Raw genomic sequence first — 14,260 nt, forward strand, 5'->3', positions numbered from 1 at the left:
ACCAATTTTCATTTGGTAGTTTATAAATTAGATGTTGTATTTTGAATTTTAAAAATTTAGTACGGAATTGATACAACACCTTAACCCTAATTTTTGTACAATACAACACAGTACAGATATATCATTACATTATAGTAACCAAAGAACTTGATAGAATGTTACCCAAGTGCATATTTATTTATTTATTTTGAATTTTAATTAGCAATGAAATTTTCAAATAAAATTGTTACCTATTAATAAAAATGCAAATAATACAAACTAAAATCTGTCTGAGGGAAACCCAACGATAGCTTTCTGACAGTTCAAATTAATAAGTAAAAGATAAAAAATTTTGGGAGAGAAAAAACTTCATTTATAAAGTAATGTTTTTTACTTTAAACTAGCTACCTGAATTTGATTCTGTACTTTATCTACACACACACACACAGCTTTTTTATTGGCGTTTAGGACGAACCACTGCGTCATCCCAAAACTGGTTTATTAGGCCTAGGCTTGAAATAGGCCTGAAATAATATTTTCCTACGTTTCCCATCCCTTATCCCTGAACCGATCGGATTATATATTTTCAGGGTATATACCTATTGGTCCTGTGGTGGTTTTAAGCTATTTTCTTGAGGGGTAGGACACCCCAAACTCTCCCCAAAATGAAATTCCCCCCCCCCCTCAAAAAAAATTGGGGGGAAGAGTATGGGGGGAGAAATTTTTTATATTTTTTATTTTTTTTAAACTACCTCATGGGGCAAAGCCCCTAGAGGCTAGGGGCGAATCCGCTAGTAGGTTTTATAACTCGTAAAATGAAATTTAATCTACTAAAAGTCAAGACAAAACAAAATTAAAAATGATGGTTCTACCTTTTCTATCTATGTATAAAATCGTTTGGATATCGTTTGGAATACATAAAAATTACTAAGAGTTTAGACAATATTATGACAACTGACTAATGATTATTCTATAATTGTTATTGCTGCATTGCAAATGGACAAAATTGTTCTTGTTGTTGTACAAACTTGAATAAACATCTTTTTCTACAACTGCCAATAATTAGAGAAAACCACTTTATTCCAGAGAGACGCCAAACAATAAAGAAATATCTAGGTCAAACCCTGGGAGGGAGCTGACAGTGGACTGTAATTTACACTGGTACTCAATGTTTTGTTAACACGTTTTCTCATTTGTTAATACTTTTTGTGAAATCTTAATTAGTTTAAACTATCACCGTCCAATATATAGGAAAATGATTTTATTTCCAAGACGGCCATTTTAATTTTTGTTTATCATCATTAGAAGTGTATTTCGAGTTCATTGTCTTATCCCCTAATATCCCTGAAGTACTAAACTGTACATAACAAAGAGCTTATTAAAACCAAATATTGATAAATTTTCCAACCAATAAGATCTCACACGTTATACGTGCAAAAGTCTCAAGAGCTGGATCTTTAAATCATTTTAGTGGTGAGCCAGATCGGGGTGCGCCAACTTTCCACCAATGAGAGCACAGCATTTTATGAAATGCCGCGCTGTGATTAGCTGAAATTCGGCTAACCCCGATCTGGCTCACCACTAAAATGATTTAAAGATCCAGCTAAGGATTGTTTTGATTTATGATAATTGAAAGCTAATATTGATCAGTTTAAAATTGCATTGCAGTTTTAAGTTAAAAATATTGCCATTTTAATGTTATCAATCATAGCTGACCTTAATTATATTAGCGCAGCTTCTCTAAAGCAGCTTTAGATTATCTTTCCGTTATGATAGGCTAATTAAGGGCCAAAATTCGTAAATTACATCTTATTTTTAAAAAAGGACCTTATTCGATTTTGACCAACATTAAAAAAAGGTTTATTTTAGTAGAATATATAATCAGATTTTCATAATATTCATTTTATCTTTATTAGAAGAAGTATCTCAGAAGTTATTTGCCTAGTACTAAGTAAATTTGGTACATCCTTGGGCTGGTTTTCTCTGTAATCAATAAGAAATATGGATACAATTTTATTGCTGTACTATTGTTTCCTGTTTTATTTAATACCTATATTTGCGACAACTTTTATTCTATAAATTCTTCCAATTTTTAACATCAACAAAAACCCCGCCCCTCTCGGAGAGAATCGAACCCGGTACTCACGGATAAGGAAACCAACATTCTATAATTAAGCTATGAAAGAATCCATTTATCAGAGGTGAAAAAAGACATAGTAAACAAAAACTTATTTCTTATAGTATACTTCAAAATTTCATGGATTTTCATGTCTGTCATTTTGGCTCAGGGGTAGAGGTGAGGTTCCAGTTGGAAGGTTGTGTGTTCAAATCTACCCAACCTCAAAATATAATTTTCAATGTCTGAGATAACAAGTAATATTTGGTAAAAGTAATAATATTTTTAAAAAGTACATTATAACAACATTCACTTAAAATATAAAAAAGCTTTTTTATAATTTGTATAGAGAGTAGATATCATGACAATTGATAAAATAGTAAAACTTTAACATTGGAGGAGTTGAACCTGCAATCTTCTTATCCATACCTTAACGCGATAACCCCTACACTAAAGAATACAAGATATTTAGCAAGAAAATTTAGGTATAGAATACAATACTCTCTCTCCCGTACTCTGCACATAATTTTTCAGTATGGCTGAGAACCGGTTATAATCCAACAAACATAAATCGGTTTCGAAGCACTACTGTTATATGTTATTTTTAAAGGAAGAACAACTTGATGTCTATTATCCCATAATAAAATAATAATTTTTCCTGCACGGTCTAGATCCTGCAACCATTGTAATACAACACTTTGACGCTAACCACAAGACTAAAAAAGAAAAGAATTTTTCCAAAAAACGTTGACTATCCAGTTATGCATTGTATTATAAACAGCTTTTCACGGAGATAAATATGTACAATTACAAGATCAAAGCCAGTTAAATTAGTCACGAAATGCCAAAGGCAAGGGCTCAAAAATTGGTTTTAATTTATTCTTAGGAGGGTGGTGGAACCCTCACTCAAAATAGTTACAAACCTTCCCAGGAACTATGATAAGCTAACCTGTAAAGGAGAACTATATTGTTTCAGTAGTTAGTGAGATTCTTTGGTACAAATAAATAAACAGAGAGCCAAACAAACATCCTGCTACTTTATTATATGGATGATAGCTACAATCTTTTAAGTTACTTGCCGGGATTTGAACTGGAATTCTTAGATAAGTTACGTAAAAATTTGCCCCAAGACTACAGCAGCACAATTAATTTAATGTGATTTTTATATAAGTATAGCAAAAAAAGACAACATAATAATTTTCATAACATTTCTCTCTCTAATCAAAAAAAAATATTAGCTGACACGGAGTTAAAACCTTCCAACTAGCACGATAACCTCTAAAAGAAGAATAGGTATAAAACAGTAAAATTTAAGTCAATGAGCTACGAAAACAACCGAACATTCTTGGTGAAAAAGACAAAGTAGACAACATTTTCAAATCTTATTGTTTAAATTCACCATATTATAGTAACCTACACTGTAGCTCAGTGGATAAGTTCAACTTATTGTTTTAATCCCAGCAGTGTGAAGCATATCGGATCGAAACCACCTCAGTGAACAAAAATATTATTTTTTAACATTGATAACATCGTAAGTAAAAAAAAATAAAACCAATTTTAAAAAGTCACTTAAAATCTTGGAAAAAGCAATTAAAAAAAAATATTTTAGCCAAGACTCGAACCGGCAAGAGAGAGAGAGAGAGAGAGAGAGAGAGAGATAGAGAGAGAGAGAGAGAGAGAGAGAGAGAGAGAGAGAGAGAGAGAGAGAGAGTGAGAGAGAGTGAGAGAGAGAGAGAGAGAGAGAGAGAGAGAGAGAGAAAGAGAGAAAGAGAGAAAGAGAGAGAAAGAGAGAAAGAGAGAAAGAGAGAAAGAGAGAGAGAGAGAGAGAGAGAGAGAGAAAATTTCAGAAAATAAAAAAATAAATATTTTTGTTCTTTGACCGCGGAGATTTGAACACGCGACCTACAGATAAAGTAAAATCTAAAAAAAAAAATTATTGTTACTCTACCACAGAGCTACGTCGTTGCTTAAATGCAAGGAGAAAATAGACATATTTAATCCCAAGAAACACAAATTTTTTGAAGATTTCCACGGATATAAAAATGTACAGAAGTAAGATTAAAAATGATATTTTTTGCACCGATGCCAACAAAAACTGAATAGAATATGATCCCAAATAATTTATCAGTATGACTGATATCCGCTTCTTATCCACCAGAAGCGATACTAGAAAAAGAAGAACTCAATTAAATTAATATTAAAACATAGTAGACAATATTTTATTTACATAGTCATTGTTTACACATAGACCAATTTTCAAAATATGGTGGTGCCAATAGCCCTGTGGTTAAACACCAGTAACGTGAGATCTAGAGTTCCGGTTCCAACCCCCAATCTTTCATCAAATTTTTGGGGGAGTTGTGATTTTATTGGGTGGGGTGGAGGGGGGGGGGGGGAAAGGCCAATTAACCTCCATTTTTAATTTAAGTTTTTAATTTTGGGGTGGATTGTAATTTTTTTCTAACGTGATTTTTTTGGCAGTGTGATAATACCCTCCCCCAAAATAGTTATAAACCTTCTCAGGGCCCATAAGAAACTATCCTGTATAAGAGCACCATATCGGTTTAGTGGTTAGCAAGATTCTTTTGTTACCAACAGATAGACAAACTAATGGACATCATATTTTACTTACTGATGTAAGAATAGGACAAATTTTCTACTAAAACAATTTAGTTCTAATAGTTCTTTGGTACAGTGACTGCAGAGAATTATCTATCATCCAGGTTCTAATCCCCGAATTGATTTTTGGGGGTAGGGTGATTTTAGTTATTTTTTGGTGGGAAAAGAGAGGAGAGGTCAAGCAACCATCAGTTATAATTTTAGTTTTTAAAAAAAATTCAAAAATTTGGATTTAAAAGAAGAATTAAATCAGTTCAGTTGTTATCGAATTCTTAATCTACAATCAAAATAACCCTTCATACTTACTACAAGGCTTTAAAAATATTCGTTTGTAATACTTGGAGGATTAGAACCGAAAACCTTTCTAACATGAGACTGCCGCACTAAGCACTGGACAGTAGGTATAAAGATATGTTAGACAAAAATTTAGGTGATAATAATAAAAATAAAGTAAGTTTTGCTAGAGCAAATCTCCTCTAACTTTTTTACACCTTATATTATTATTCAACCTTTATTTTATATCTTTTTTTTTCTTGAAAGAAATATTACTTATAAATGAGAGGAAACACTACATTATAGTCCATTGTCCATTGCAGAATAAAAACCTATTGACATTTAATTCTTAGTGGGATTGAACCTAGAACCTTTCCAATACAAGACTGTCGCACTAGCCCCTAGACTAAAGGTGAAGAGAAATTCAGGAACTTATTTAAATTAACTAATTATAATATAACAATCTATTTAACAGAGAAATAGGAATTTCTACAATACCCCCTCTCTCTCCCTCTCTTTTTCTCTCTCTCTTTCTCTCTCATGCTGTGTTAATCACGGATGAACTGAATTTAGTTTCCGAAAGTGTGCGTAGCTTCCGCGTCTTATCTCAATATTTGCTACTAGCTAAAAAAGCTTCAAACTTTAAAAAAAATCAAAATTTGAAAAATTAAAATTTTTGAATGTATAAATCGTTTATACATTAAATCGCTTTTCCATTTGACCGGAGTCGCTGAAAATAGGGTCTGCAATAATTGGGTTATCTGCTGTACACTTTAGGAAACTAGGGCTCGAATAGGAAATTTATTTCAGCTGATCTAATCACGGAGGTTTGGTGGGCATAATTTTTGCATAATGGAAATAATAAACAAGGATATTATTATGAATTTTTTTGTGTAAAATCTTATACATTGTAAAACCAAAAGAAAGTAAATAAAACATTGAATAAATCTAGCCAATCGCGTGATAATTTTAGAACGCGGCCTCTAATAGTTATATAAGCAGACGCCTTAACCCTCAAAATCACTCAGCCAATGCAATAGAAGAAGGAATCTTTTAGAATACTGAAATTGTTATAGATTTGTGTTTTGAAAAGAAAAGTTTTATCAGGGAGGGATGAGACATTATAATATAAACTTAAAATCCCACTAATTATTTTGAATGCTTCGTACACTAAAAAAGATAAAGAAATCTTCCTTGAAGGGTAAATAAAATCAGGGGGGTTGCGTGATTTTACATTTAACATTTTGGGAGTTGCGTGATTATCGCAACACAACATTTTGAGTTTTATAACATGTTTCCTTTTTCTAAAAAAAAAATTTAAAAAATATAGTAGGATCTCATACCTAATATTTTTTAAAAAGAGAGGCAAAATTATAAATATGTTTTTAAATAAAATAATGAAACTAATAAAGAGACGGAAGAAAAGGGATGATAGAGAGGGACATTAAATCTTTAAAAAATATGAATATTTGTAGTTTGATTATTTTTCTTACTTTCTTAGTCAGAGATAAGACAATGGAAGAAAAAGTTTAATATTCAGGGATAATACAATGAAAGAAAAGAGTTAAAAGGCAGTGATAAGACATTGGAAGAAAAGAGTTAATAGTCAGGTATACGACAATGAAAGTAAAGGGTTAATAGTCAGGGATAAATAGCTATTAGTTGGGGATAAGACAATAAAATAATTGAATTTTTTAGGTGGTGCCTGCACCACGATTTTTCTTGAAAAATTTCAAGAGTAAGATCACCAGAACATTTGAAAATTGCATTAATTGATGATTATGTAAATAACATTGTATTCAAGGATGTATTAATTTGAATTGATATTTGTAATATATAATAATTGAAATACAAAATAATAATTTGATCCTACAAATAATATATCAGAAGATAGTAAAGAAACGCGCAGCCAATAGCGCGCTCATAGCGCGCTCTTGGCTAGTATTAAATATAGTTGACTTGTTATTTTTAGAATGCTAAATGACATAATTGTCCATGTTTCCAAAATTTTTTTTAGTGATAGACATCCAGTAGACAGATAATGTACAATAGAAAGTACAATCAAATAATCAGTAAAATATTGCTTCTTAAAGTGTAATAGAAATAATTCTTTAAAAATCTCTATTGTTAAAAAAAATAATTTTATAACTTAAGAAAACCCCATATGACAACATACTGTACAAAATAAGACCTTGAAATAACCCTTGATATATTTTTAATAATTACCCAGAAGCTCCGTAGTGAAATGTCTGCCTGATAGTCACAAATTATCTGAAATAATAGTTTTGCAGAAAATTATACAGACTTTCAATAAGTTTATTCAACTGTAACAAAAAACTTATTTTTAAAATAAAGTCTATTTCTAAGACGTCTTAAGTCTCTTTTAAGCCAAAACAAATCTAATGTAAATAAACACTAATAACTAAAGTGTTTAGCAAAGTTGTCTTCTTGAAAATTAATTTTGATAGTTTCCAAGAAATACATTGTAATCAATATTGATAAAAACTAAAAGTTTATGAGTACAAGATAAATTATAAGGAAACAAGGATGACAACATCCATAAAAGCGAAGCTCTGAAACGGTAAGACAAACGAACATTAACACTTTTAGAGTGTCAGAACTGAGTAATCAGAATATAAATGTATAAAAGTCGAAACAAAATTGTAAGTAATTTTTTTTTTAGAAATTGATTAAATACAGAATATTGTTTAAGGACACACTTACATTTTTAGGAATGATTATAGAGATGCTTCGTTTATAAATTTGTACTTTGTCGTCCTAGGAATTAGTATTAAAAAAATCAGATCAATCGGATAATTTTATCACATAAAAACATGTTTTTTTAAAAACTTAAAAGTCAACATGTTTAAAATGGACGTACGGACATTCTGGTAACGATTATAGAGTTGTTACGCTTTCTAAATCGTACCTTACCACTACAGCAATCACCATGCAAAGTTTGGATTTATATAATCCCCAAAAATTCCAACCGTTTATCTTGAACAGGAATCGAGAAAATTACAAAAATGTAAAAATCTAGGAATCGATCTAGCACCCCAATTTACAGACGGACGGACATAACAATGTATAGATTAGATGAGCATATCCTATCTTATGAGTTTTCACTAACAATTTCAGCTTATAATAAAAGCCGAGAAAATCACGTTTCCCCCAATTCATCAATTACGTACAGACGTACGGACATTTGGAATTATAGAGTAGCTTCGCTACTAAAAAACTGTAGTGTCTCGACTTTCAGCCACTCATTTTTATATAGAATAGTATATCTATACAGTTTTTTAAACAACATTTTTTGCCTCTGTTAAATATTTTTGATGACATTAAATATTATAAATACTTAAACATCTCAAGTAATTATTTTAAAAATTGCCAATTTTGTAAATAATTAATAGTTTTTAAATCTTTTAAAATAATTGATTAATTTGCTAGCCATGCATTGATAATCATTTGAATATATAATGTACTTTATTTTGTATGTTTTATTTCAGACCGTGGGTAATGGAGTCTAGTCCCGGAGAAGAGGAAGGTCCAAAGGATCCGGCAGCTAAAGCTCCAGGTAAAATACAGCAGATTTAGCTCCAGGTAGGGACCACTAGGTAAAGCTCCAGGTAAGATCCAGCAGCTAAAGCTCCAGGTAAGATCCAGCAGCTAAAGTACCAGGTATGATTCAGCAGCCAAAGGACCTGTAACTTATGCTCCAAGCAAGATCCAGCAGCTAAAGCTCCAGGTAGGGTCCAACTTCTGTAGGTAAAGCTCCAGTTAAGATCCAGCAGTTCAGGCTCCGGGTAAGATCTGGGATCCAAGGCTCTAGGTTAGATCCAGTAGGTTAAGCTCCAGGTAAGATCACGCAGCTAAAGCTTCTAGTGAGATCAAGCAGCTAAAGTTTTAAGGGATAATGCTAATGAATTATTTTACCTGATGATAATTGTTGTAAAATGATTTTATCAATAATTTACATATACATTTATTCCTTACAATATCAGTAGTCAAAACAAATAAAAAGTATAAGTATAATAAGTACAATCTATTTATGGAAAAGGGTTAAGTCAATGATAAGGGTGTTCAATTAATTAAGCAAAATTTTAGCAAATAAAAGTACGTGAGGTTGGGGTTAAAACATATAGAATTGGAATTTAGGAAATTATGCAAATTTTGTAGATTGACATTTCTATTAACTGTTTATGTAATTATTAAACTAAAAACTAACTATGTTATAAAAAGCAAAAATAGGTTCTTTTGCAGATTTTATAAAACATCAAATTAAGAAAGGCTTACATTCATTTCCGCACATGTATCATATTGTCAAAAATCAGAATCGCATATTATTATATACAGTTACTCCCTCCTGCCCACAAAAAAAAATCTTTTTTTTCTAGAAAGCAACGATTTTTTTATTTTCAACTAGCGCCGGCTCACTTCAGGGAAGAGGGGGTGTGGTTGATCGACCATCTACTTTTGATTTAAGTAAAACATTTTTTTTAGGTGATTTCTCTTGGGAGGTTAAAGTTATCATTTCCTTAGAAATTTTTAAACCTTCCAGGGGCGTCCAAGCTTTTTTTTGGGGGGGGGTAAAAAATTTTAGGGGGGGGGCGTAATTCGTGTTTGGGGGGGGTAAAATGGCGCGCGAAGCGCGCCGAAATTTTTTTTTACCCCCCCAAAATTTTTACCCCGGGGGTAAAATTTGATTGGGGGGGGTAATTACCCCCCCTAAAGTCTGTTGGGGGGGGGTAAATACTCCCCCCAAATCTGTTGGGGGGGGTAATTACCCCCCCAAACTAATTTACCCCGGGGGTAAAATTTTTAGGGGGGGTAATTTAATTATGTAAAAAAAGCACCTACCTAATCTATTAAGTTAATAAGTACTATCCTATAACATAAAGTAGTAAGTAAGGTTTATTTGACTATAGCTTCAGATTTCATTACTTTTAATACTGAGTTCTCCTTTTTAGGAAAGCTTCACATAGATCCCATGATGGTTCCACACTATTATAGGTCAATCCTTTGAGTGGTTTTAGGCTATTTCTCTCCTCCCTTTTTACCCTTTAGAAAACACGAGTTCTTAGATGCTAAGGGCGCCACTACTATTCAAATATATAGTAGTATCTCATTCTTTAGAACATAAAAATACAATAATTAACTCACTAACCAATGAACCAATATGATTATACTTTAAAGTGAAGCGTCTTATAGGTCCTGGTAAGTTTTATAACTAGTTTTGAGACACCCTGACATCTTCCCAAAAGAAATCGCCTATAGAAATTCTTTTTCATTATTTAATGAAATATTTAATTTAGTTATGTATCTATTTTATGGAATCTTCAGTGCTTTACAATTACATCATAGATCCCCGGGATGGTTTTAGCCCTTATAAAGGCCCAAGCAAATAAAACATGATCAAACTATTAAATTTTTTGTTATCATGGTTGAGAACTGTTTTAACTGGTTGGACTATATTGGGGTATAGTCCCTTTTGTGGCAACGCTCTTTAAGGGGCGTTTCTTCGTTTTTTTCACACAATCTTCTCTCCTATTTCTAGCCCCTGCGGGGGGCCAATTGCTTAACCATGTGGGGCAATCACCTAAACCAATATAACCTATCCTAAAATAAACTATCAGTAAAACTTTTTTTTAAAGAACATTCAATTTGGGGGGGGTAAATACCCCCCCCAAAAAATTTTTTTTAAAGAACATTTATTTTGGGGGGGGGTAATTACCCCCCCCAAAATGGTTTGGGGGGGGTAAATACCCCCCCCAAAATCGTTGGGGGTGCCTACGGCACCCCCAAGGTAGGGGTAAATTTTTTTGGGGGGGGTATTGTTCACAAAATTTTGGGGGTGCCAAATGGCCCATTACCCCCCCCCCCCCCTTGGACGCCTATGAAACCTTCCCTGGACCTAAAAGAAGCTTCACTGTAAAGGAGAGCCATATTGGTTCAGTGGTTAACAGAGAGATATCCCGTTACTTTTATAAGAATATATTTTTTTGCGAATTAAAACACTTGCGTATTTTCTGAAATGCGGAAAAGAATGAACACTGTTAGGAAAATGGTAGATTTTCTTCGAAAAATGGGTTCAGTTTATCAAAAATTTTGATGAAGTGATAAATTTACAAATGTGCTCTACATGATATATTATCAGTTAACTAGATTTTGAAGTGATGTTGCTGTGATTTTCATTTTAAAGTTAGAAATGATAAAAGTAGATAGTAAGGGTAATATAACCCTCCCTCTCCATATAGTACCAAGTAGGGGATACATATTAAGAGTTCCAAAATTTGGTAAGATTTGAATTTTCTAAGAATTAAAAAGTAACTAAATTTCACACTGTTTTTATTAATGCATAGCGACCAATCGTTTAAATTAGAATTTGTTTACTCAACTTATTAAAACCACCTAGAGACACCTAGTAGTCTGAAAATAAAAAGTTATAAAAGCCAATTTCCACTTAAATACTGTTTCATAAAGTTTAGTTAATGTTTAGTTTTGGAAAAATATTTTTGTTTTAACATTTTGGAAAATGAAACTTTTTAAAAATTAGTAAAATTTGAAAAGATCTACAGTTAACCCCTAAATCAACTTTTGATATTGTGGATATTGTAGCTTTAAGTAGAACATTTTTATGATTAAATTTTTTTATCGAGAACGTTTTACAACTTTACGCTGTATTAGTTGAATTATTTATAAATCAATAAAAATAATTTTGCAGCGCCTTTTATGGAAGTAAACGTTCCTGTATGATAATTTTTAAAAATAACATTGCTTTTCAGGACCGATTGTTTCTGACCAGGAGATATCTGGTCACCGACACCACTATGTCGGTTTCCATATGCCCAGCAAACGCGGTCATGGACAGTGGGCGGATGGAATGGAGAAAGAAACTCGAAATGGGTAGGTTTTCACGATTGGGTACAATTTTATAATCATCTCTATAATCAAGTCTAAAATCTTTGTTCACATTTCGAAAAAAATATTCTGTTTCTTTTATATTAAATTCTAAGTCACTGTATGTTCGTCTGGTCTAGGGATTTGTTTAATTTGCCCTTTTAAATTATGCCCCCTGTAATTTTAGAGTTTATTCTAGGTGCTTTTTTTATAAACACCCAATATGTTTAAATCAATAGGATGATTTTATCAATCCTAGATTTGTTATCTTATTATCTGAAATTAGCAGACTTTTATTAATAATTTTGGATATAATTCGCTTTGTAGATTATACAAGGTTTTAATTAGATAGGACTAATATATCGACATTGCTCTGCACATAGGACAATGGGAGAAATATTGATGTACACCCCTAATTATGATAATCCAAGTTATCCCTGGATTAAAGTTATTGGTAGAATATTTTCAACGCTGCTAGTATCAAGGTTTGATAAAATTCCGAAAGATTTCATGTCAACGATTTGGGGATCGTGCATTTTAAACTTTGGGGACCAGCATAATTTACAATCCAAGAACATCCAAGAGCAGGACACCTCTATTCCTGGCTTTTTCAGATTTTTATATTTCTAATCATTTATATTTTTTAGGCATCGCCATCATAAGACAAAACACTTGAAGGCTCCCTTTGATGAACAGCAGAACAGACCAGGTACAGAATGGCCGTGCCAATCCCTTGTTTGATCCTACACCCCTTTTATTATATTCTAATTAATCCCTTGTATGTTATTTGTATTTTGATTTGATACTCCTTATAATTCTTTTTTTTTACAGCAGAATTAATATTATGGCCTTTTAAAGGCAAATTTGGTTACAAAAAGAATTATGGTCAATTAAAATTATAAAACTAGGTATAACCATTTCTCAAGATAAGTTAGCCTACGTAATTGGTAGTTTAACCTATTTTGAATATAGGAATTACCTTCGTATTTTTATGTAATTTCAGTTTATACGTATGGTGAAAAAATTTATGTATTTAAGTGAGAGAAAAGACAATGGAAAAATGATAAACCCCCGCCCCCCCCCCCCCCAAAAAAAATGATCAATAATTACATAATTTTGCACTTACTGGATTGAGTTCTAAATTGGTTTGTCCACCCTAAAACATGTCAAACATCGACCCCCCCCCCTCCCCCCTTAGCCTCTTCATTTTTTTTTGGGGGGGGGGGTTACTTCTGTGGGGCCATATCCCTACGGAAAATCATCAATGTTGGTATCTCTAACCTAACTAATAATAAGCATATAGAAATATTTTTTTAAGAAGGTTTATTTGAGGTAAATAAATATTAAGAAAAATTAAAATTACTTTTCAAAATACCAAAATTGTACTATTATACAATTATCTCCCCTTCCAAATTTGTTCAATTTTACACATCATCTACTTTTCAGCAGATTGCCAAAAACAATTTGTACCTTTTTTCTCTTTGTTCTTTTTTAACAGAAATAAAGGTCTATCAAACTATTATAATTTGTCCAAATGGGTATTTCACAGGAAGACAAATTTTTTATTCAACTTTTTGGCCAGTGAAAAGAACAGATTATAACATGTTAATTCATGAAAAGTAAATGAAAATCAAATATGTACAATCTGCAGTAAATGAATACAATTCTCAGAAGGAAAAGCGCAGGGATGTATGGGGATAAGGCAATGGCCGATAAATGTATTTCTATCCCCAATGATGATACACAAATTTACATCTTCTGTAGATTACAATTAGTGGTTGAAACGTTTGGACATTGGACAATCAATATAATTAACCAACTAATCAAAAATCAATAAAAGTCTCAAAGTTGTTATGCCAACGAATATGAAAATGATATTATAAAACTTTGGGGACTAGTGAAACTAACAGCCAAATATCCCCCCCCCCTCCCTAGGATTTTATCCTCTTGAGTTTTCTGAAGAACCTTTCAAATATTGACATTAAAGTATTTTGTTTTCTTAAGTGGAATATTTGAAGATTGGATTTTTTTTCCTAAACTTATTTACTCGTAAACAGCGGCTCTGCCTCTATGGCTTTATTTCCTACAAACTGCTTAAATTTTAGAAGAAAAAAAGCTAATAACCTGTCCAAGACATATAAAACTTCCCTGAAACAGTAAAAAACTCCATCAATTCAATCGCAAAATTTTAACAGATTGCCTTACTTCTTTATATTTTAAGATACTAGAAATAAAAGAAAATTGTATTTTTGATAGGTGGAAAGTTTTTGCAAAATATCTTCAGATTAAATACTCCTATCTGACTTTATCTTGCTCGAAGTAAAACCAATATTATTTTTCAATGAATTTGCCTTATTTTATAATTCTAAAATT

General features: G+C 32.0%; 1 protein-coding gene across 10 annotated transcripts in view; it reads left to right on the plus strand.

The window, feature by feature from the left end:
• Nucleotides 1-14,260, plus strand: part of Ndae1 (Na[+]-driven anion exchanger 1) — a 98,550-nt gene that overhangs the window by 19,146 nt on the left and 65,144 nt on the right. For 8 of the 10 annotated variants that reach the window (XR_013880764.1, XM_080164746.1, XM_080164741.1 and 5 more), the window contains exons 3-5: nt 8,497-8,564; nt 11,773-11,893; nt 12,535-12,596. Coding sequence is in view for 9 of the 10 variants with exons in the window: in XM_080164746.1 (XP_080020872.1) it covers nt 8,497-8,564; nt 11,773-11,893; nt 12,535-12,596 (251 nt within the window). In the remaining variant the exon portion in view is untranslated. Of the gene's footprint in view, nt 1-8,496; nt 8,565-11,079; nt 11,284-11,772; nt 11,894-12,534; nt 12,597-14,260 lie in introns of those variants that run through there. The other 2 variants (XM_080164747.1, XM_080164744.1) reach the window with 2 other exon arrangements.

Source organism: Acartia tonsa, chromosome 6 (genome assembly GCF_053477335.1).
Source record: "Acartia tonsa isolate MP-2025a chromosome 6, ASM5347733v1, whole genome shotgun sequence".
Lineage (NCBI taxonomy): Eukaryota > Metazoa > Arthropoda > Copepoda > Calanoida > Acartiidae > Acartia > Acartia tonsa.